This window comes from Chiloscyllium plagiosum, unplaced genomic scaffold (assembly GCF_037043375.1).
Source record: "Chiloscyllium plagiosum isolate Xiang-an unplaced genomic scaffold, Cpla_swu_hap1 HiC_scaffold_26, whole genome shotgun sequence".
Classification (NCBI taxonomy): domain Eukaryota; kingdom Metazoa; phylum Chordata; class Chondrichthyes; order Orectolobiformes; family Hemiscylliidae; genus Chiloscyllium; species Chiloscyllium plagiosum.
The window spans coordinates 48,526,237-48,547,142 of record NW_028270164.1 but is presented as its reverse complement, the minus strand read 5'-3'; the positions used below and the strand labels follow the sequence as shown (position 1 = coordinate 48,547,142).

General features: G+C 44.7%; 1 protein-coding gene across 5 annotated transcripts in view; it reads right to left on the bottom strand.

Moving 5' to 3' along the window:
• LOC122563302 (protein-methionine sulfoxide oxidase mical3a) overlaps window positions 1–20,906 on the bottom strand; it is a 127,435-nt gene that overhangs the window by 80,945 nt on the left and 25,584 nt on the right. For 3 of the 5 annotated variants that reach the window (XM_043717009.2, XM_043717007.2, XM_043717013.2), the window contains exons 2-3: window positions 4,503–4,583; window positions 2,149–2,456 (exon numbers count right to left, since the gene is read on the bottom strand). In XM_043717009.2, the coding sequence (XP_043572944.2) occupies window positions 2,149–2,391 (243 nt within the window). In that variant the 5' untranslated portion in view covers window positions 2,392–2,456; window positions 4,503–4,583. Of the gene's footprint in view, window positions 1–2,148; window positions 2,457–4,497; window positions 4,584–20,906 lie in introns of all 5 variants that reach the window. The other 2 variants (XM_087973682.1, XM_043717008.2) reach the window with 1 other exon arrangement.

The following is a 20,906-nucleotide window of genomic DNA, read 5'->3' as shown; positions in this document are numbered from 1 at the left end:
CTGACAACCAATTCTGGATTGCCAGTTGGCTCGCTGTGTTGTGCACTTGTGTGTCCTGGGAACACTACCCCCACTCCCCCCCCAACCCCCAGCCCCCGTACATTGATACAGAAGGCTGTGTTCTTCACAGACAGAAAGAACATGTACACACACACTTTCATTTAAAGCAGGCAACAGCCATTCTCTGGTTTATTCCTCAGAGTAACACTTTGACCAATCTGCCAGTTTAAATTTAGCAAAGCTTGGCAGTTGACTATCAGTCATCATCTAACTGGTGCACTCTCCATGTCAATGCCTCTCCAATCAAGAGTCCAGATGACAACCAATTAGCATTCTCCTCTCATACAGTATAAATGTTTGTTTTCCCATTCAGTTGGTGTTCTTGCAAAGTATCCTGATGAATGCACCACAAAATGTTTCTTTTCTCAGCAATATTCAAGTTCTGCATTACCAAATTAGAATTTGCAACATCCTAGGTTGAAAATATAATTGTCACAAATAAAAAAACAGGAAGTGGTGAGGGTAGGTGGAACTCAGACATAAGGGTTATGAGGGGGAAGAAGCAGGCAACAGATAGCAGAGAGTAAATCCATGTGAGGAAGACTGTTTAATAGTAAGGCAGAGAAAGGGAGGGCAAGCAGAAGAACTGGCAGAGATACTTCTCCTGCATCCACTGAAGGCGTAACACCTGCCCATTTACTGCCCCCCTCCTCAGTATCCAAGGGTCCAAGGGCTCAGGCTTGGAGGGCCGAAGGACCTGTTCCTGGGCTGTAAATTTTCTTTGTATACCTTCCAGATGAAGCAGCACTTTACCTCCTCTTAACTCAATCTAGTCTACTGTACTCGCTGCTCACGATGTGACCTTCTCTACACTGGGGAAATGAAGGGTAGACTGAGTGACCACGTTGCAGAACATCTATGTACCGCCTGTAAAAACGACTCTGAGCTTCCAGTTGCCTGCCACTTTAACACCCGACCATGTTCCCTGGCCGATATCTCTGTCTCAGGCTTGCTGCAGTGCTCCAGTGAAGCTCAGTGCAAGCTGGAAGAATAACATTTCATTTTCTGCTTGAGGACCCTGCAGCCCTCCAGACTTAATATCGAGTTCAATAATTTTAGGGCCTGAACTCCCCCATGTCCTCGCCCCCCTATCCCACACACCAGGCCTTGTTATCACAGTCTGCCATTACCCACTACCTATTGTTAGCCACTAACAGTCTCCATTTACAGCTATTCACCCTCCTAGCCAGATCGTTATCGGTTCCTTTGTCTGTCCAACTGTTCTTCTCTCTCTTTGGACTCTATCCATACCTATCGTTTACTCCTTATCCCTTCCCCCCACCTTATCTTCTGCATGTAAGCCAACATTTTCTGAGTTACCATCAGTTCTGAGGAAGGGTCAAAAGACCTGAAACGTTGATTTTGATTACTCTTCACAGATGCTGCCAGACATCTGAGCTTTTCTAGCAACTTCTGTTTTTATTTGTTTATGGCAAAGGGTGGCACAGTGGCTCAGTGGTTAGCACTACTGCCTCACAGCAGCAGGGTCCCAGGTTCGATTCTAGCCTCGGGTAACTGTCTGTGTGGAGTTTGCACATTCTCCCCGTCTCTGCGTGGGTTTCCTCCGGGTGCTCCAGTTTTCTCCCACAGTCCAAAGATGTGCAGGTTAGGTGAATTGGCCATGGTAAATTGCCCATAGTGTTAGTGTTAGGAGGGAAATGGTTCCGGGTGGGTTACTCTTTGGAGGGCTGGTTGGGCTGAAGGGTGTTTCCACACTGTAAGGAATCTAATCTAATCTAATTAAACCACTGTATTAGGGTGGTTGCTGGGAAAAAATTCACGATCAATTTCTAAAAGAACAAACATAAAATGTAAGAGATCAATGTAAAAGGTGTAACTAATTATAAAACAAGAAGTTATGGTCCTGTTCCAATAACCTATTTCAATTTGTAATTGCAAACCTGTAATTCGACAATGACAGAGGAACTGAATCCTCAGGACTGCATTTTGGGAGCACAAGAGGAAATTAAAACAAAATCGCAGTGCTGATAAATTGAAAAGGTGATTAAATTTAAAGGCTGCATCTGTGCTACGGCACAATGACTGCCAAGCATGCATTTTGCATTCGTCATGCAGGATGATACTTGCCTTTGTATTAGCACAAGCTTGGCCTTGTTCATAATTTGGATGCGATGCTCGTTTATCGAGCTTAACCCACAGAGCCTTGGCCTTCCAGTAATTGAGGCTGCCTTTTAACTTCTGGTAGAAACTGCGATAGTCGGCAGGATCCAGGTGCAGGACGTGGCAGAGCTCGTGGAATAGGCTCAACGTCTCTTTACACGTCTTTCCTTGCAGGAACTTGTCAAAGAGACTGTGGACCTCATTGTCCATCGTGGTAAGAGCTGTCACTCCTGGCTATCTGACAGGATCCTTGTTCCAGTCAGCACATCTGAAAGCTGGAAAACAGTAGAGTGGGCATTATTCACATTCTCGGCTAATTTCCTGATCCACTTACTCATAACTTAGTCCTTGACTGACTTTTTCCACTGATAAAGTGCATATAAACATTTGCTTCTATGTGCACTTCCCTCCTTGTGCTGCTGACTACTGCAGGGATATGATTCCAGGATACACCTGGTGCTTGCCTGCATACTCATTGTATAGTAGTACAATGTAGTTCTTGTATAAATGTCACCAACGTATTCAAATATCGGGGTATCACAAACCAACTGCAACTCAGTCCTCAAAACTGCATAATGTCCAGTAGGAAACAGAAACCTCCATAAATGTAGGTCTGTCAAGGCCTGGGTGTACTCTAAAGGTCCCCCTACCTGACTTGAGGTCATTCATACCCAGAGATTTCCCACTCTGCCCTCTGTGAAAAGGAACTGCCTTCACCACACACCAACCCACTTTTTGCAAAACGACTGCTCCTACCCCAGTGCGCTCTCTGGGTCCCATGGTCAAACAATGAAAAACTTGCATTTTTATAGCACTTTTCATTACTACTCAATGTTTCAAAGCGTTTTTAGCCAATGGAGTGCTTTTCTTTTCAAGAGAGTTGCAATGTAAGAAAGGCATCAGTCAATTGGCACACAGCACACACACACACACAAACAGGAACTCGGAGGCTGAAGTCCCTTTCAGCTTCCCCGTTTAGAAAATAGCCTCTATTCTTCCTACCAAAGTGCGGGACCTCACACTTTCCTACACTGTATATCATCTGACATTTCTTTGCCCACTCTCATAGCCTGTCCCAAGTCCTTCTGCAACCTCCCTGCTTCCTCAACACTACCTGTACCCTCACCCTAACTTGGAAAGATTTAACTTAAAAACAGGAGATGAAGAGGTTTGTAAATGTTAATGTGTGTGCACGTATTTCAAATTTAATGTTAATTTAGTTTATCAAGTACTTATTCTCCCTCAATGTTTACTATGAACATAGGAAGACATGACCTGGTGTAAAATTCTGAGCTGAAATATACAATACTGATAACATCAAGATTTCAAAACATCCCATTTGTTCTTTTACTTTTCTCTCCATTTGTTGACCATTCTTGCGACTGAATGAATGTGAGAGGCACAGTGACTCAGTGGTTAGCAGTGCTGCCTCACAGCGCCAGGGATCTGGGTTCAAGCCCACCCTTGGGTGACAGTCTTCCCTGTGTCTCTGTGGGTTTCCACCCAAAGATGGGCAGATTGGCCTTGGGAAAGTATCCAGGGGTGTGCAGGCTGGGTGAGTTAGTCATGAGAAATGCAGGGATAAGATAGATCTGAGTCAGATATATTTTGGCGGGGGGGTCAGTGTGGAATCAATGGGCTGAATGGCCCATTCCACACTGTGGGGATTCAATGATTGTAACGTAAAGCATGACACAAGATGAATAGTTTATACAGGAAGCCAGGAGAAAAGTAAGACTCTGTACCTAGAAAGGCATGGATTCAACTAGTCTGTAGTAATATATATGAAAAACTGAAAGTGCTGGGGAAACTCATTTGATTTGAAATGTTAGCTGTTTCTCTCTCCACAGATACTGCCAGAAATCCTGATTTTCTCTGTGTATTTCCAATTTCCAACATTGGCAGTAGTTTGTAGTAGCAGGTATATGGTGTGAAAAATGCCTGCAGCCATTTACTGCCAGTGAAACATAATAGGTAAGGTTTACCAACATAACCAGCAACAAAGGGCAGTGGGACAAGGGCCTTCCCATTTTGCCCGACACTTTCAGGTTTTCAGCTTTGTATTGTAGCTGCGACGTTATCACACAAAGCTCTGCAGTAACCCTCAGGTGAAACTTTACTTTCCTGAACTCCCAGTATTCTTGAACGCGGAGCAACAATGGGTTTAAAAATCTCAACCCCTCTGATGTTCTGGGATCCTATGCTCCGCAGCATTTGCACCCTTGTACTTGTACAAACAGGCACAGCAACTGAAGGAAGAATCTTTGATGCTAAAACGGTGCAGTGTTAGCTAAATGACCGGGATCTGCAGCTCACCTCACCTGGTCAATGCTGAAGGGAGTTCTGAACTGATTGAGAATCGGTTGCAGAAGCGGCCTCTCCTCATGAAAGTGCATCAGACCCTGACAAAGAGACACGTTATTACAGTCAGTTTCACATCGGAAAATGCAACGCTCGTTTCTTAAACTAACGAAAAGTGACTGCGTGCTTTTACACACCCAGAATAAATAAACTTTGAACAATGTATTGAAAAGCATGAATGAGGGTAGTGCAGACAACCTTTGGCACTTAGCTGACGAATTTTCACCTCACAGCAAGATACTGGAAATCTGAAATCAAATCAAAGAATGCTGGAGAAACTCAGCCGGTCCGGTCGCATCTGTGGAGGGAGAAGCAGAGTGGATTTTTTAAACTTGCCTGGTATTTTGACTCGTGTGTGCTTCGTCTGAACCCGCATTTTATACCCCTTTGTGTTAACTATGGCTAACGCAGTAACACGCCCAGACCTGTAAATGGTCCCTCGTTTATTCTGCTCTCGTCCCCGGTATTAGCATGCATGAGGAGATGTTCTGATGATGACCTGATGGTCTGTTTGTATTGTTACTCAGGAATAAACCATTAAGAATTTAAATGACAGGTTGAGCAGGGAAGGGGCTGTTGACAATCCTGACGCACACAGTGTGTAAATAGGTGCGAAGACCTCAACAAAGGAGAGGTAACTCCTGTTAAACATAGCCATCACTGTTAGGAAGGCTTTAGGGAATTATACAAAAAACACAGATGGCTTGAAGTGGAAAAGTCCTTGAATGAATACTTGTGATCTGGATGACTGTGGGAACTGTTTAAATGTGAGGCAGCTGCATACAAAGGTGGCGTCAGGATGAGGGCAGCATTGGGTACGTTTTTCCCTCTTCTGTCAGAGATTGTACATGGTGTCCCTGCACATACCACTCAACCTCAAGGTCCAGATGAAGTGGGAGATGGTTCAGGTGACTGCAACAGCATAGGGTCGGGCAATGGGCCAAACCTTCACCACGTAGGATGACAGAGAGAATGCCTCACACCTGATGACCGGGCTTTTACCCGCGATGGAGAGCGAGCAGTGCTCCCACAGGCCCAGTTTCTGCCTCACCTTGGCGATACGCACGTCCCAGGTTTTTGTATATGCCCTGGTCCCTCTGAACCATATTGCCAGCATCTTCAGGTCATCTGACCTGACAATGAAGGGGATAAGGGTTCAGTTGGTCCCATTCCCAAAGACCATGACCTCCCTCTTGCCTTGGTTTACCTTGGCTCCCCAGGCCAGTTTGAACTGGTTGCAGACACTCATGAGTCTGCACACTGACAGCAGAAAGCAGCAACATCATCCATGTACAGGGAGGCTTTAACCTACAGGCTTCTGCTCCCTGGAATAGTCATCCATCTCAGGCTCACATCCTTCCTGACAGACTCAGCAAAAGGCTCTATACAACACAGAAACAAGGCAGGAGAGAGTGTGTAGCCCTGCCGACTCCAGATCTGAGCGGGAAGCTTTCTGATTCCCACCCAATGATTGAAACTGCACTAACAATGTTGGTGTACAGCAGACGGATCCAAATGCAGATTCCCACCCCCAAGGCCTATTTTAGAGACCACGTCCCACATTTACATATGCGATATCCTGTCAAAGGCTTTCTCCTGGTCCAGGCTAATGAGGCAGGTATCCACCCCACTGTTCTGAATATATTCCTGAGGAGAGCAAGGATCTCAGAAATCATCCTGCCCTGTACAGCACAGGTTTGGTCAGGGTGACTCACCGATCCCAGAGCAGATCTGAGCCCGTGTCACCAATTCCTGATTTCCTCTCTAACCCCATTCCGCTTGTAGATGAGGGTGATAATACCTTTCCTCAGGCATTCGCACATGGTACCTGCCAGAAGCACATACAGCTCCAGAAGATCCTGAAGAAGGGCTTATGCCCGAAACGTCGATTCTCCTGTTCCCTGGATGCTGCCTGACCTGCTGCGCTTTTCCAGCAACACATTTCCAGCTCCAGAAGATCCTGGCCAATCAAGTTCCACGGAGTGGAATACTGTACAACGTGGCTGGTAAGCCGCCACTTCCAGGAGTTTTATTCTTGTATTAGCCAATGTCATCCTAAACCTTATGATCACTGTCTCCGAAATGTTCCTCTATTCCCACTTGATCTATTTGGCCTGTGACATTCCCAAGGACCAGGTCTAGCTCTACCTCTTTTCTTGTTGGAGCGGACTCGTAAACTGTAAGAATTTCTCCAGAACATAACCTAAGAACACTTGCCCCTTTCTGTCATTAACACAACCATTATTCCAGTCTATGTGGGTAATTAAGGTTCAACAGCTCGATAATGCTTACACCACTCTCCAATTTCCTTACAAATGTTTCTTTTGTCATTGCAAAGCTGGTGCTAGTAAGCCTCCCATTTAAGCTAGCAAAAAAGCTACCCTTTGCCATTGTAGCTTTCAAACATTTGCAAGAGGTGCCAAAACATTGTATCACACATCCCACTGCAAATGCATGATTATCACAAGCGGTGGCAACTTTAAACCTCCCAGCAGCAGGCAAGATCTAAACACAGCTTTCCAGCCAGACCAAGATGCATCACTGAATGCAACAGCATTACGACAGCTTATCACACCTCGCACTGAAAAAGCTTGAAACGCAGAGCCTGGCACAGCGAGGAGAAGAAATTCTGGCACATCTTTCTGCTGGGTGGGTGACACTGAGAAAACCACAAATGAATGCCATAGTATCCACTTCGTTTATTTTAGTGAACTGACAGGATTGTGGGGTCAACCGCGTGAGGCAGCTTCAAAAGAAACACAAGATCTGTATCTAGACCAAAGAATGTGCTCCACACGCACAAGTCTAGATGATGAGAAATGTGACCAACGGCCAAAGATGAGCTTAATCTCAACCTCAATACTAGCCCGACATCTTTCCCATGTCAGCAGGGATCACCTAGCAGTGATGAGGAGCAATGACCTGGTTTAATTTTTCCTTCCTGGATCACTGATGCTGAAGTGAACAGTATAGTCTACCCTCTGCAGCTATGCTCTATTGGGGTTTACATGCTGTAGCAGGACCCCCGGTTTAATTTCACACACAACCTCGTGTTTGCCATCTCTGTCTCATGTTATGATGGAGTGGGTGGAGCCATGACCTGGAAACGCCTCCCAGATATCCCTTAATCAGACAAAGAAATCAAAATCCCATTCTGGTTTTCCCACTGCATTCTACTGAACACCTGGCAGTGGAGTGGGAAAAGCTGCAAAGAAATTGACTTACAATGCTGTCTGTACCCTCCCCCACCGAAACCTCACTCTCAGATTCTGTCACTCTCTTTCTGTCAGTTCAATACAGTGCAAATTGCACATGGTAGACATAACCATGAACATGTAATTCATCTACTACACATGACTGCCCCAGGGTCATAAGCTGCACCAATCCTCTATACTTCCACCACATACCTGTGCAACCTAAGCTCAAATTGTTTTTCTCTGATAGGAGAAGAGAAGGCCATTTAGCCCCTCAAAACTAGCCTGCCATTCTAGACCATCTAGGTTGATCATCTATCTTAAAGCCATGTTCTTGTATTGTCCCGGTCTCCTTTGATGTCATTAACTAACTAGGAAATTAGCAATTTCTGCCTTAGACTTGGTTATTAACTGAATCTCTAGTCTTCTAAAACAGAGTACTCTAACAATTCACCACCCTGTGAGAGAAAGAGTTTCTCCTCATCTCAATCCGAAACAACTCGCCTTTAGTGCTGAGCATGTGTCCCTGGTTTTAGATCCTACAGCCCCGGGGAAACATTCCTTCCACACCTACCCTGATTTGTCTTTTTCAAATTTTGTAAGTTTCTAATTATTCTAAACTCTGGACAAAAACAAGCCCATCCTCATCGCGCAGGCCAATCAACCAAGGAATGAGTCTGACAAATCTGTCCTGCACTCCTGTGACGGCAAACATATCCTCCTGAGACAGGAGGACCAGAATTGCAGGTAATACTTGGTGCAATCTCTCTACGCAATTGCAGCAGGATGACTTTACTCTTTTACTGAAAACCTCATGATAAAGGCTAACGTACTGTAAGCCTTCCAAATTGCATGCTTGGTAGACCACAGCAGTCTCATATTGTTTGATAAACACTTGTATCTTTATTTTTTTTTCCGTAAAATATACTTTATATGTAAAATCGGTCACAATACAGTTCAAAATGTTTCCACTTGAAAGAGCAGGTCAGAGCCTGGGAATACTGTGATGAGTAACTCACCTCCTGACTCCCCAAAGCCTGTCCACCATCTGATTGACACCCATCCACCAATTTCAACATGAACACCCTTCACCACCGGCACACGCAGGCAGCAGTGTGTACCACCCAGTAGAAGTAACACAAAACCCAGCAAGTCTCCTCAACACAGCCTTGTCCAAACCATTGACCTCTACCACCTAGAGACACAAAGGCAGATACTAAGAAACACCACCATCTGCTCCAAGTTATAGACAATGCTTACTTGGAGCTATATTAACTTCATTATCATTAGTTAAAAATCCTGGAGCTCCCTCCCTAAGAGCATTGTGACTGTACAACACCCCATGGATTGCAGCAGCTTAAGAAGGCAGCTCACCATCCTATTTACCAGAACGGTAAAGAACATACAATTAATGCTGGGCCAGCCAATCACACCCAAAACCTTGGGGGTAAATAAAAAGAAATTTTGCAATTAAACTCAACTTATCCATATACAACATGTTCCACACTTAAAGTGCCTCAATATAATTGCTATATTCTTAATATTTGCAAAACACATGCCATGTCAAACACACAGCCCAAGGGCAAAACACTTCCAAGTGAAATGTATGCAACATGGAATGAATATAAATATTTCTCTTTACACCATGTTCCACTCTGCCTCAAAACTATTTCATTATTCCAAAGAGCAGACCAAAGAGCATCTTTCACTGAATTCATGGTCCTCCGGGAACAATTGGTGTTTGTCTCAGTGGGTGTCCCAGGAACAGTTCTTAAAGCACAGAGTCCTGCATTACAGAACTGGATGTACCTTGACAAAAACCACAGCATCCAGGCTCCTTTACAAATGCACATTCCACAAGGAGGTGGACAATGATCTGTTCACCATCATGACCACCTTGAAGGCAATGTGCAGAGACTGCAGACATGAAGGAAGGATCTGACAGGAAAGGTCTATCCCATCAGTATTCAAGCTACAGCTTGGCCCTTGTTTGCAAATTTTGGCTGTGAGGCATCTCCAAATGACATTGGCAAACTGCTGAGGGAGCCCTCTGACAGGGTCCCTCATGGTAATGCTGACCATTGATGGACAAAGGCAGATATTTGGAAACACCATTACCTTTCAGTTCTCCTCCAAATCCAGTGCTGTGTGGGGGCTATGTTACCATTTCTTCACTATCACTGGCTAAAACTCCCTCCCAAATAGCATTGTGAGGGTACATCAGTTGTAGTCTCAGATCTTTCTTTGCATAATGTTCCCCCCAAGGGACTAGAGGTACAACATGGTCCAACTGCTTGGAGCTTTTGACAACAAAGTGACCAGACCCACCTTTTGCAAACCAGGACCAGATATGAACTCAATGGCGGTTGTGTACTGAGTATCTTTGCACTGTGAGGTTCAACTACACATGAAGGTAGACATCAGGATGAAGCTGATTTTGAGCACAATGCTTCCCCTTTGTCTTGAGGTTAGTACATCTAGCATTCTGACTGATTGTAACTGTGTTGCTAATGTTTGCATTGTGCAGTTGGACCCAATTGCACTTTCCCTTCCCATTACGGACAGCACGTCCACCATGTCGCTGTGCAGCTTTCTGTCAAAGGACTTTTCCTGTCAACAGCATCCCACCCCATCTGCCCCCACTCCCCAAGCCCCCATTTTCCTCCCCAATTGCAGCCCCAGTAGCATGAGGTTCTCTGAACCCTTCCTGACTTGTACTGCTTGGTCTGATTGGGGTGAATCCTCAACTCCAGAGCATACCCGACCTGCTTGGCAATGACCTTGGATAGACTTCTATAGACTACATCCAACAGCTAACTGCCTGGACTTGTGGTGTAGAATGAATCCATTGACGATGATATTTTTCCTACACACTTCTGGGGCTAGTGAAAAATGCCCCTCAATTTCCTGCCCCATATTCTCTTCCTGTTAATGTCTGAGTGCAACACAGAGTCATACAGCACGGAAAAAGACTCCTCAGTTTAATTTGTCCATGCCGACCAAGTTTGTCAAATGAAACGAGTCCAATTTGCTTGTCTTTGGCCCACAGTGTTTCATATAGTCATAGAGAGGAACAGCACGGAAACAGACCCTTCAATTCAACTCGTCCATGCTGACCAGATATCATGTAATCATGTACCTGTCCAAATGTGTTTTAAATGTTGTAATTGTATTCCCCTCTACCACTTCCTCTGGCACTTTATTCCACATATATCCGCACCGTGTGTGAAAACGTCACCCCACAGGTCTCTTTTAAATGTTTTCCTGCAAGTCACAACTATAGACTGTGGAAAAAATGAGCTGCTGTCACACTGGCTCATTGTCAGTATCTCACTGATTTCATTCAGAATATTGATATGGTTTCGAGTGACATTACTTTCCTGTTTGTAATCATGTTACTGGAGGACAAATTGTAATCCTACACAGACCCAGGAAGCACAAATCTCAGCAGGTCTGCAGTGGCTGGAGTGCATTAAGAATCTCCTTCAGAACTGGAGTGTAGCCCTGCACTGCTGATGAGAATGGTTTAAAGAGGACACACCTTGTTTGGACCTGAACCAGGTGCTGTTTCCTCGTGCTGGTGAAAGGTCAACATCCTGAAATAAATACTCTTGTTGCTCCTCCACAGATGTTACCTGCTGAGTATTTCCAGCATTTTCCATTTTATTTCAGACTTGCAGCTTCTTTGGGACTTTGTTTTTGTTTTATTTAGATGTTTGTTCTTGCATTCAGATACATTTCCGAGATATGAACAGGAAGTCAACACAACTGCTTTTGGGAACAATGAACAGAGTACTGAAAGCAGCACAGGGAGACAGTGGTGGAGTGCTAATATTACTGAACTAATAACCCGGAGGTTATGGCTAATGCTTTCGAGATGCAGGCTAATGTCTCACCATGACGGTGGCTGAGTGGTTAGCACTGCCGCCTTGTAGTGCTAGGAACCTGGGTTTGATTCTACCCTCGGGCAACTATCTGTGTAGGGTCATAGAGATATATAGCATGGAAACCGACCCTTTGGTTCAACTCGTCTATGCCGACCAGATATCCCAACCTAATCTAGTCCTGCTTGCCAGCACCTGGCCCATATCCCTCCAAACCCTTCCTATTCATATACCCATCCAGATGCCTCTTAAATGTTGCAATTGTACTAGCCTCCACCACTCCCTGTGGCAGCTCATTCCATGTACTCTGTGTGAGAAAGTTGTTCCTTAGGTTTCTTTTACATCTTTCTCCTCTCCCCCTAACTTATGTCCTCCAGTTCCCCAACCCCAGGGAAAAGACTTGGTCTATTTATTCCATCCATGCCCCTCATGATTTTATAAACCTCTATAAGGTCACCCCTCAGCCTCCAACGCTCCAGGGAAAACAGCCCCAGCCTGTTCAGCCTCTCCCTGTAGCTCAGATCCTCCAACCCTGGCAACATCCTTGTAAATCTTTTCTGAAACCTTTCAAGTTTCACAACATCTTTCCAATAGAAAGGAGACTAGAACTGCACACAATATTCCAACAGTGGCCTAACCAATGTCCTGTACAGCTGCAACATGACCTCCCAACTCCTGTACTCAATACTCTGACCAATAAAGGAAAGCATACCAAATGCCTTCTTCACTATCCTATCTACCTGAAGTTTGCACATTCTCCCCCTGTCTGTGTGGGTTCCCTTCCGGTGCTCAGGTTTCCTTCCACAGTGCAGAGATGTGCAGGTTAGATGGGTTATCCATGGGAAATGCCTTTCTCCCTCTCTAGTAGACACTAAAGACCCCATGCCACTATTTTGAAGAACATAGCAGTCTCCCTGGTGTCCCGGCCAATACTTATCCCTCATTCGAAAGCACAAAAACAGATTACCTGGTCATTACCACTATTAGTGGGAACTTATAGCAGCTGCACTTCCTGAAGAAAGGTTATACTCGAAACGTCGACTTCTCAACCTCCTGATGCTGCCTAGCTTGCTGTCTTCTTCCAGCCTTCTGTCTGCCACTTCCTTACACCCCACATTTAAAAATAAATGTACTTCATCAGTTACAAAGTGCTTTGAGATATCTGATGGTCACTGTATAAATGCAATCTTGTTTTCTATGTGTTCAATTCTCTTCTGAAAATTAGTTGAGATCTACTTCTACCACCCCTCCAGGCAACTGATACCAACTCACAGTCCACTGTGAGTAAAATAAAAGATCGCCTCCTGCCACCTCTTTTTGACAGTCATCCTAAATCTATGTTCTCTGGCTACTGACCTTTCTGCCATTTGAAACAATTTCTTTTTATGAATTCAAAACCACCCATGATTTTGAACATGTCTGTCAAATCTTCTCCTAACGTTATTGGCTCTAAGAAGAAAGATTCTGGCCTCTCCACTGAACTCAGATTTCCACCATCTGCAGTATTTTGCTCTCTTTAGCTTATACTCCCTGGGCACTATTTGTTAGTGCGGTCCAAAGCATTTTAGCTCACGCCTAACCATTCAGTTGGACTTCCACCATCCATCCCTGCCATCTGTTCAGCTCTGAAGTGGAGACTCTGTGGTTGAAGAATTTCCTGGTTGATAGTCACTGCTCCACTTCCAGCAACAGGTCATAAGTTGGTGGAAGGGGGTGACAGATTCACGATGGAGACAAAGAGAAATTACATCTCTCAAAGGCTCATGGATCTATAAACTTCACTACTACAGAGTACAGTGGATGCTGGGACATTGAGTAAATTTGAGGAGATAGACAGATATTTAATTAGTAATGGATTGAAGGATGATGGAGCAGAAAATGTGGATAAGTTGAGATCAGCCATGATCACATCAAATGGTGGAGCAGTCGTGAGGAGCTGAATTGCCTCCTCCTGCTCCTGGTTTTTCTCTTCTTAAGTGACGCTTTCAGTCCCCTTCTGTACCACATTGGACCTTAGGATGTCGCAAATCATTTCACAGCCAACAAAGGACTTCTGAAGGTGACTGTTGTCATTGAGGGCACAGGGCAGCCATTTTGTGCACAGCAAGATCGCACAATGTGATGTTGGTTGATGGATTGATGTTGCCAAGTATGTCAGAGAGGCCAGAAGAATTACTAGCCTTTGACATGCTCTCAGTTTTGCAGCAGTACTGATCCAGGCAAGTGCTTTCTATCACACTCCTGACCTGTGCCTTGTCAATGGTGGACAGGCTTTGGTGATCAAAAGTGAGCTACTCACCACAGTAACCTATTCTTGTAGCCACATTATTTAGATGGTTCAGTCCATTTTGTGGTCAATTGTTGACCAGCGGTTGGAGTCATACTTGGCACAAAGAAAGATGGTTGTGGTTGTTGGAGGTCAGTCATCTCAGCTTCAGGACAATTCTGCAGGAGTACCTCAGAGTAGTGTCCTAGGCCCAACCATCTTTAGCTGCTTCATCAATAGCCTCCCCTCCATCAGAAGGTCAGAGGATATTTGCCATGATTGAACATTGTTCAGCATCATTCAGAACTCCTCAAATACTGAAGCAGTCCATCTTCAAATTCAACAAGATCCGAACAATATCCAGGCTTGGGATGACAAATGCCAAGTAACATTCACACCATACAAATGATCATCTCCAACAAGAGTCAATTTAACCATCATCCTTTGACATTCAATGTTGTTACCATCACTGAATCCCCTACTGTCAACATCTTTGGGGCTACCATTGGCCAGAAACTCAACTGGACTCACCACACAAACACAGTGACTATAAAAGCAGGTCAGAGGCTTGGAATACTGTGGCGAGTAACTCACCTCCTGACTCCCCAAAGCCTGTCCACCATCTACAAGGCACAAGTCAGGAGTGTGATGGAATACTCCCCACTTGCCTGGAATGGTGCAGCTCCAACAACACTCAAGAAGCTTGACACCATCCAGGACAAAGCAGCCTGTTTGATTGGCACCACATCCACAAACATCCAATTCCTCCCCCACCGGCACGCAGTAGCAGCAGAGTGGACAATTTACAACACACATGGCAGAAATTCACCACAGATTCCTCAGACAGCAACTTCCAAACCCAGGACCACTTCTATCTAGAAGGACAAAGGTAGCAGATACATGGGAACACCACCACCTGCAAATTCCCATCTGAGCCACTCACCATCCTGACTTGGAAATATTTCACTCTTCTTCAATGTCGCTGGGTCAAAATCCTGAAATCCCTCCCTAAGGACAACCCAGTGCACATGTATGCAACAGTTCAAGAATGCAGCTCAGCATCACCTTCTCAAGGGCAACTAGGAACAGGCAACAGTTGCTGGCCAGCCAGTGACACCACGTCCATGAATGAGTAACAAAGAGAAAGTGTTACCCCGTGAATGTTGATATTGGAGGATTCAGCAATGTTAAGCATAATCATAGAGTTGTACAGCACAGAACAGACCCTTCAGTCCAACTCGTCCATGGTGGCACAGTGATTAGCACTGTTGCCTCACAGCGCCAGAGACCTGGGTTCAATTCCTGTCTCAGGCAATTGTCTGTGTGGAGTTTGCACATTCTCCCTGTGACTGTGTGGGTTTCTTCCGGGTGTTCTGGTTTCCTCCCACAGTCCAAAAATGTGCAGGTTAGGTGAATTGGCCATGCTAAATTGCCCATAGTGTGAGGTGAAGGGGTAAATGTAAGGGAATGGGTTTGGGTGGGTACTCTATGGAGGGTCGGTGTGGACTTGTTGGGCCAAAGGGCCTGTTTCTACACTGTAAATAATCTAAATTAATCTTGTCCCACCTGCCAGCATTTTTTTTTAGATTAGATTAGATTACTTACAGTGTGGAAACAGGCCCTTCGGCCCAACAAGTCCACACTGACCCCCCAAAGCGCAACCCACCCATACCCCTACATTTACCCCTTTAACCTAACACTACGGACAATTTAGCATGGCCAATTCACCTGACCTGCACATCTTTGTGACTGTGGGAAGAAACCGGAGCACCCGGAGGGGACCCACGCAGACACGGGGAGAATGTGCAAACTCCGCACAGTCAGTCGCCTGAGTCAGGAATTGAACCCGGGTCTCTGGCGCTGTGAGGTAGCAGTGCTAACCACTGTGCCACCGTGCCGCCCACATTTGATCCATATCCCTCTAAATCCTTCCTATTCACGTATCCATCCAGATGCCTTTTATGAGGGAGGATGGTTAGATTCTCTCTTGTTGGAGATAGTAATTACCTGGCACTCCTGTAACATGAATATAACTTGCCACTTATCAGCCCAGGCTTATTTGGCAGGTTTTCCTGACGAGGGCATAGACTGCTTCAGGGTTCAGTATTGCTGAAAAAAGACATTTTATTGGTGTTTCTACCTTGAACTCAGCAGGATTATTCACAAGAATATCAATTCAAGGGACCAACCAATGTTCTCAATGACAATGTCTCTGTCAGTCAAAATCCACTTACCAACACTCTCCTCTCTTGTGGTATAACTGTTAGCTTTCCCCTTTAATTGCCATTCCGATTAGTAGTCTTGGCGAGTGGAAGATAACGCGCTTTGACAAAATGTGTCCTTCTTCCAGCCATGTTTCACAAGTCATGGGAATGATGCTTGACTCCAGGACAACTCTTCCAGCAGTCAAGCTCAGTCCTGTGGTAAGGTCACCCAGCTGTGACCCCAAGCTGTTCTGTGTTTAGTTTTACCTCCTGCTAAAGGTCAGCTGTATCTAAAACTGTTACAGCTAGTGACAGAGTCCATTCACTATTTTCAGAGCTCTCACCGTTGAGAATGAATGCTAGGAGTGACCTTTCTGTTTGAAAAGAGCTCTGGATCCAAAGCACCTTAATCAGTTAAGATCAGGGTCAGCCATGATCTAACTAAATGATGGAACTGCTCTAATGGTTGAATGGCCTACACACGTTGCAGTTGTCCAAGAAATGCCAATTCCCAAAGGAAACAATAAGCTGCACTGTTTATTGAGCTATCTCGTAAGGTAATGTGACCATAGTCTCAGCAGACTGTAGGGCTGCTCTCTCACTACAAAGTGATGACTGGTGGTGATTTTGACCCGAGGGTCACCGTGCTTAAGGTTAGGAGTGAGGTTGAGAAGCCAGGACCTTTGTAGTAACTTCAGCCAGTGTGGGAATTGAATTGGTGTCACCCTGCATTGCAACCCAGCCATCCAGTCAACCAGGCTTACCAACCCCAAACATAATAGGTTATGTTTATCAGCCCAGACGAGTGAGGACTCAGAACATTTGACAGTGAAGAGCCTCACTGTCTTACCTGACATCCACAGATACCAAAGATCAATTCTGTACTCCCAGCAATGGGTATTTAACAGGTCATCATGGGAAGGCATCGCAAAATTCTTACCATGTTCTTGTGAGTAGTGTGCACCATTCCTTACTGGGAATGTAGCAGGGAACAAGCAGAGGTGTGCTTCCAACCAGGAATATTCTGAAATCTCCACCTCAGCCTTCCCTCTGCCACAGTACTTGACTGGCTATGATGCCTCAATAGTGGAATAGCTGGCATTCACTCTTTACACCCACAGGCTCTGGTGAACTGTGCTCCAGCATGAGTTAATAAGCTGGTTTCACCATTTACAAACACTGCAGAGTGGTGAGTCTAATGTTTCCCAATGTTGGTGGTATTGACTAAGATTTTACAAGGCAAGATAAGAGAGTGTGATTTTGACACACTGTAAGCCACGAAAGGGAGTGCTCAGTGCTGTGTATTTTAGATATTCAACTAGTCCCCAAACAATGCAGACAAGGCACTAGTCTCTAAGTATGAAGGAAATGTACAAGAGTTTTACACAATGCTTCAAATTCTTTACCCTCCCCTATTCTAGTAGCTTCCAATTTCTGTGTATTCATAGAGTCATCGAATCCTAGAGCACCGAAACAGACCCTTCTGTCCAACCAATCCATGCCAAACTTCATCCCAAATTAAACTAGTCCCACCTGACTGTCCCTGGCCCATATCCCTCCAAACCTTTCCTATTCATGTATCCATCCCAATATCTTTTAAATGTTATAATTGTACCTGTGTCTACCACTTCCTCAAGAAGGTCATTACACACTCGAACCACCCTCTGTGTAAAAAATTTATTTCATGACTTTTTTAAATCTCTGTCCCTTCACTTTAGAAACATTTCCCAGTCTTTAAATTCCCCATCTTAGGGAAAAGACAACTACCATCAACTCTATCTATACCTCTCATTATTTTGTAAACTTCAATCAGGTCACCTCTCAACCTCCTACGCTCCAGTGAAAATGATCCCAGCCTATCCAGCCTTACTTTATAATTCAAACCTTCCATACTCAGCAACATTCTGGTAAATCCCTTCTGAAACCTCTCCAGCTTGATAATATCCTTCCTCTCCTTTTTTTCAATCAACACCCAGATTCAGAAAATCAAATGCAGGGTACATAGATCAGGTATTAAACTCTCAAGCACTGAAAAACTGAACACAACACTATATCTAATGGGGATGGAGTGAGCATGCTCAGTGTGGTCTAAAACTGCACTTACGTCTTGGATAGTCATAGTCATAGAGATGTACTGAATGGAATCAGACTGCACTTGTTCATGCCGACCAGATATCCCAACCCAATCTAGTCCCACCTGCCAGCGCCTGCCCCATTCCTATTCATATCCCCAATCAGATGCCTTTTAAATTATTTCCATAACATTCAACTTCTCTTCAATCCCTCTCTCCATCCATTCCACTTCCTTCCAGTTTCCTCCCCCCACCTTCCCTTTTGTTTCTGTCCATTCTCCAGCACATATCAATGCCAGATGGTGTCAGCCACACACTATTAATTCCAGAAAAAACTACTGCTCTTACTTTGCGAGTGAATACTTGCAATGCCAGAGTGTTATTCCCCATAGCTGTTGTATCTGGTCCTCGGTGTCCCAACCAGGGATATGGTATTTTTTCATTTCAAAATATACTTTATTCAGAAAAAAAATCTTTATGTATTTATATATATATCACATAGTCACAAACCAGTTCAGCTCTGTACAGTAGCATATCAGGAAACTAACAAACACTGGAGTTTGACTCTATACAAACAAAAAAAGGCATCTCTTACTTGAACCAGACCATATTTACATGTGTTTGAGGCACCAGGAGAGTCTGATAACTGAATGGATCTCCACTTAACATCAGCACAAAGACCTTAGACAGTGGTCTTTCCCCACTGCACCTTGGTGGGAGCTGCCCCAGACTTTAGTCCGTCCCTCAGCGCTGACCTGAACCTTGGAATTTGCCAGTCTGCAACACCAGGGATGTGGTGGAAAATCAATGGATTGCAGTAGAAAGCAACAAATGCTTCTCTAACCAGAGACATTGATGCAAACTACAGCAGCCAACACTTCCTCTTGCTGACCTTAACCACAAAGCACAAACTGAGAATTGAACCAGCGACCTCCTGATCAGCACGTATCAGGAAAGAGAGGGACAGAGGGAGATGGGACAGGGGGTGGATGATGTATAATGACATATTCATATGCCATTTCACATATCCATGATTCAGAATTATGTCACATGGACAGAAGTGAGTCAGTGAGATTTCTTTTTGACCTGTAGTTCTGGTAAAGAGAAAGCAGTTGCAGATCACACCTGCAGTCCCAGAGGAAGAACACTATATGAACAGTGGAGTTGGGCTGAGTTGCCAAAATAATTTGAACAAGCATGTAGTGTCTGTTTAAAGCCTCTCCCAAGTGCATATTGAGGTTCAAAACGTGGCTTTCTCTGGTTTAACACATGCGTACATGTTTGCATGTGCATTTATCTTTCAAAAATGTGCAGCCAGTCCAGTTCTGCAGACATGTGTGCAAAAGAATAAGCATTATTTCTGAATATTGACAATCCATAAGACCATAAGAAACAGGAGCAGAATTAGGCCATTTGGCTCATCGAGTCTGCTCTGCCATTCGATCATGGCTGATATGTTTCTCCACCCCACTCTCCTACATTTTCCCCTTACTAATTAAGAACCTAACTATCTCTGTCTTAAACACACTCAATGACTTGACCTCCACAATCTTCTGCAGCAATGAGTTCCACAGATTCGCCACTCTCTAGCTGAAGAAATTCCTCCTCATCTCAGTTCTAAAGGATCATGCCTTCACTCTGAGGCTGTGCCCTTGATTCCTAGTCTCTCTTCCTATTGAAAACATCTTCTCCACCTCCAATCTATCTCGGCATCTCAATATTTTGCAAGTTTCAATGAGATCCTCCTTCATCCTTCCAAACTCTGAGCGCAGACACAGAGTCCTCAACTGCTGCTCATATGACAAGCCCTTCATCCCTGGGATCATTCCTATAAACCTCTACTAGACACCCTTCAAGGCCCACATGTCCTTTCTTAGATAATGGGCCCAAAACTTCTCACAATATTCCAAACGCTGCCTGAACAGAGCCTTATATAGCCTCAGCAACAAGATCTCTTTTTTTTAATTCAATACCTCTTGAAGTGAATGTTCACATTGCATTTGCCCTTTTACCTGCCGACTGAACTTTAAGAGAATCCTGAACTAGAAATCCTAAGTCCCTTTGTGTTTCAGATTTCCAAAGTCTTTCCGCACTTATGAAATAGTCTACATCTCAATTCTTCAACTTGATATTACCTGAAGCAATTTCAGTGAAGGCGTGTTTATTAGTCAGACTATTCCTACAACCCAGGTGCTGTTTGGTTTACCGGCTCTCAGTTCTGCTAAAGTTGCTGAGAGGGGAAGTAGAGTTCCGGTTCATGTCAACGTTTGTAAAAATTCATTGAAGGGATGTGGATATTACTGTTGAGGCTGGCATTTGTTGCCAACCCCTAATTGCCCAGAGAGCAGTTAAGAGTCAACCACATGTCAGGAGTCACATGTAGGTCAGATCAGGTAAAGATGGAAGATTTCCTTCCGTAAAGGATATTAATAAATCATAGAAGTCCAACAGTGTGGAAGCAGGCCATTTGGCCAATTAAGTCCACACTACCCCTCCAAACAGCATCCCATCCAGACCCTATCCCTGCATTTCCCAGGGCCAATCCACCTAATCTGCACATCTTTGGACTGTGGGAGGAAACCGGAGCACCCGGAGGAAACCCACGCAGACACAGGGAGAATGTGCAAACTCCACACAGATAGTCGTCCTGAGGCTGGAATTGAACCCAGGTCCTTGGTGCTGTGAGGTAGCTGCTAACCACTGAGCCACCATACCACCCAAATCTGATTTCTTTTTACAACAAT